General features: G+C 57.1%; 1 protein-coding gene across 1 annotated transcript in view; it reads left to right on the top strand.

Moving 5' to 3' along the window:
• Positions 1–179: 179 nt before the first annotated feature.
• Positions 180–3,500, top strand: part of LOC104165112 (A disintegrin and metalloproteinase with thrombospondin motifs 14-like) — a gene marked incomplete at both ends in the record, with an annotated part of 10,017 nt that continues 6,696 nt past the window's right edge. Inside the window, 5 exons of the mRNA XM_009704662.1 lie at positions 180–285; positions 454–597; positions 1,327–1,459; positions 1,604–1,717; positions 3,364–3,500. Coding sequence (XP_009702964.1) covers positions 180–285; positions 454–597; positions 1,327–1,459; positions 1,604–1,717; positions 3,364–3,500 — 634 coding nt within the window. The remainder of the gene's footprint in view (positions 286–453; positions 598–1,326; positions 1,460–1,603; positions 1,718–3,363) is intronic.

Consider the following 3,500-nt stretch of genomic DNA (forward strand, 5'->3'; position numbering starts at 1 on the left):
CCGTCCAGGTGACCCGGGCAGCTCCTCCTCTTCAGCGCCTTCCTCTTCGCTTTCTCCTCCTGTTGCAGTGAAGCCAGGCTGCGGGGTTTATTTTTTTTTATTTTTCATTTCCCCCCACCCCCCCTTAAAGGTTTTCTCTCTCCTCTCTTCCCTTCTCCTTCCCTTCTCTCTTGCCCCAGGCTACGCACCAGTGACGGGGATGTGCCACCCGCTCCGCAGCTGCACCCTCAACCACGAAGACGGCTTCTCCTCGGCGGTCGTCGTCGCCCACGAGACTGGCCACGTGTAAGTCATGGGGATGGCTGTCCCCTTCGGCGGGGGGGGGCAAGCGCGGGGGTACCCCTTTCTCTCCAAAAGGCACTTTCTGCTGGCGCAGGCGGACCGCCGCGGCACACAGTGGGCTGGTGTAAATCCCTTGGGAACCGGACTTTTCCACCGGGCTTTTCCCACCAGGTTAGGCATGGAGCACGACGGCCAGGGCAACCGCTGCGCCGATGAGACCAGCATGGGGAGCATCATGGCACCACTGGTCCAGGCCGCCTTCCACCGCTACCACTGGTCCCGCTGCAGCAAGCAGGAGCTCAACCGCTACATTCAGTAAGTCGATTTTAACCAAGAGGGGAGGGGACGTTCCCCCTTCAGACGGTGTGACTGCCTGCATTTTGTAGCCAAGAGCTCCTGCGGGAAGCAAGCAGTGGACAAGTCCCCATTGGGATTGCTCGTTTTGGGCAGAATAGCAAAACCAGATCCTTGGGAGGTTATTTTTCCCTTTTTCTTCTACTAGCAGCTCTGGTTCCTTGCAGGAGTCTGAATTGGTTTTGGGCTGCGGAGGCTGGAGGCAAATAGGAACCTGATAAAAGCTGGAGATGTCGACGGAGCGATAGTTTGCAGCAGCTCTGTGCTGGTGGAGCTCAGATCCAGATCTTGAACATTTTTGCTTTGGGCAGCCCGTGTGGTTTCCTCTTTAGGCTATAAAATGTTTTGTGCTGGATTACGAAAAAGGGGTGGAAACAGGCCAGGAGCTTTGTGTGTGTCGGGGCCAAGAAGAGTAGCAGGCAAACAGGTGGCGGTGGTGGTACCCACTCGTGCCGAGGTGCCCCGTCCCCTAGGGAGCTGCAGGCGGCGGAGGGATGCTTGTCTTTGGGGGACACAGTTGGTCTTTGCTGGAAACGTGTTTTCCAGCGGTGGGGAGTTAGCATCAGCACCAAGATAATTCGCATTTCTCAATATCTGAATTTGGAGAGAGGGTTGGAGGTGAGGGAGGGGGTGAAGGAGGGAAATCCTCCGTGACTGAGTCTGCTTTGCCTCTGCCCTGCATCTCTGCAGCTCCTATGACTGCCTCCTGGATGACCCCTTTGAGCACCAGTGGCCCACGTTGCCCGAGCTGCCGGGCATTAACTACTCCATGGACGAGCAATGCCGCTTCGACTTCGGCGTGGGCTACAAAACCTGCACGGCGGTGAGTACGGTGGGTTGCACGGCCGCATCGCTCTCCCCTACCCCGGGACCCCCAGCCAGGCGCTGCGGGGGCGAGGATGGGGATGCCGTCAGCTGGCCGGGACTCCCCGCTGCCATCCCAGCCTAGCTCCTCTGTGCTCCCCAGTTCCGCACCTTCGACCCCTGCAAGCAGTTGTGGTGCAGCCACCCAGACAACCCCTACTTCTGCAAGACCAAGAAGGGACCACCCTTGGATGGGACCGAGTGCTCTCCGGGCAAGGTAGGGGCTGGTCCTGCTTGTCCCCCTCCCGGGGAGGGGACAGGGATGCCCTCAAGGGCAACAGTCAGTGGGTGCCTGGTTTTTAGCTGGCGTTATTCCTTATTTTCCCCGGTTTGTGCTCGGATGAGGACTTTGTTTTCCTTCTGATCTGCCTGCTTCTGCAGAGAAGCAGGACTCGTCTTGTCACCTGGGGAAAGAGCGATGACATCATTGCACGTCCAACCTCATGATGCCATCAGGCTTTTGCTTTAGGCTCTCTTAGCATGCCCGTTAGCACAGTATGAAAGCGTGGGTACGTTGGAAAAGCTGCTGGCCCACGTAGATCTTGGGTGGTTCCTTGCCGGAGAACGGCTGGGCGTAAAGGGTCCAACCACTTTTGATGACTTTCTCTATAAATCCCAGCAATTTCACTGAAAACACAGCCTCCTCGAGTGCTTCAATGAGGGTTTGCCAAAAGCTTCCAAAACGAAGCTGTTTGAAGCGTGTACAGATGTGTTAGACGTCGTGCTGGCGCGGGGCTCCAGGGGACTGCAACATCTGGACTGGGCGGTCCACGGGGCTGGTCAGCGTTTTGTCCCTTTGGGGACCTTCCCTGCGGTGGCCACCGAAGGCTTTTCTCCAGGGCTGGAGTTAAACCCCAGGTCTGAGTGCCCGTGGGGTGACACTGCAGCTTCGTGCCAGGCGTTGTATACATGTATAGGAAGAAGTGCGGAGCTCAGGATTTCGTTTACCAAAATGCCCAGCCGCTTGCTGCTGTGCTCCATGCCAAACTTTGGGTTCATCCCCCACCCTGTGCCAGCGGGAAGACATCCCCGGGACTGATCCAGCCCCGGACCCAGGTGTAATTCAGTGCCTGCCCAAGGATCTGCATGGGTGGAGGCAGGCAGTTTGGCTGGAGAGAGAAAACCGGTCCAGGAACTCAAAAATACGATGTTACAGAAAGTAAACCAAAGGGATTTGTTTTGCAGAGGGATCTTTGCGTGCCCCAGGCTTGTGCCTTCGGCAGCCGTTTGCACGAGTTGGTCCTTCTCCATCCTCATCTCTCCATCCGTGCATCCGCGCGGCTTGTGTATCGTGTCCGGAGCAAATCACACCACCTCTGTTGGCCCGCTTTGCCAGCTATGATTTAAAAAAAACACCCCAAAACACTTGCAAACGAGTAAACCCCAGAGAAAAACATGACAATATAACACAGCTGCCAGCTCGCCAGCTGATGTAAACCACCACCGTGCAGGCTCTTCTTTACCAGATTCAAGCACAGATGTGTTGGGAGCCTGCCCTGCTTATTCCTCCTCCTCCGCTGCATTTTCTGCTGCGAGTCCTGGCCGTGGAGCTGTGGTGGGTTCTCGGAGCAAAGCCGTGGGCTGCTTCTGCTCCTGACTTGGTCTTGAAATGATGCAGCTTGCTCATCCCTAAACTAGCGTGGAGGGGAGCCCTGCTGTCGCATACCCAGGGACGACCCCTGGTCCTTCTTCCTATGGTAGGGACGTGCCCGAGGGCGTGATGAAGAGCACCTTCCTCCCGCGCTTTGCAAACTGTGAGCTGTTTTTGTAGCGCTGTGGATGCCGGAGGGCTCTCTTTGCTGGTGCCAAGCTCTTTGGAAGAGGCAGGCGTGGAGCCGACCCCTTCTTTCTCCTCTCTTCCAGTGGTGCTTCAAGGGACATTGCATCTGGAAGACGTCGGAGCAGCCTTACAGCCAGGACGGCAGCTGGAGCTCCTGGTCCAAGTTCGGTTCCTGCTCCAGGACCTGCGGAGGAGGGGTGCGCTCTAGGAGCCGGAGATG

This window comes from Cariama cristata, unplaced genomic scaffold (assembly GCF_000690535.1).
Source record: "Cariama cristata isolate BGI_N322 unplaced genomic scaffold, ASM69053v1 scaffold2627, whole genome shotgun sequence".
NCBI classification, from domain to species: Eukaryota; Metazoa; Chordata; class Aves; order Cariamiformes; family Cariamidae; genus Cariama; species Cariama cristata.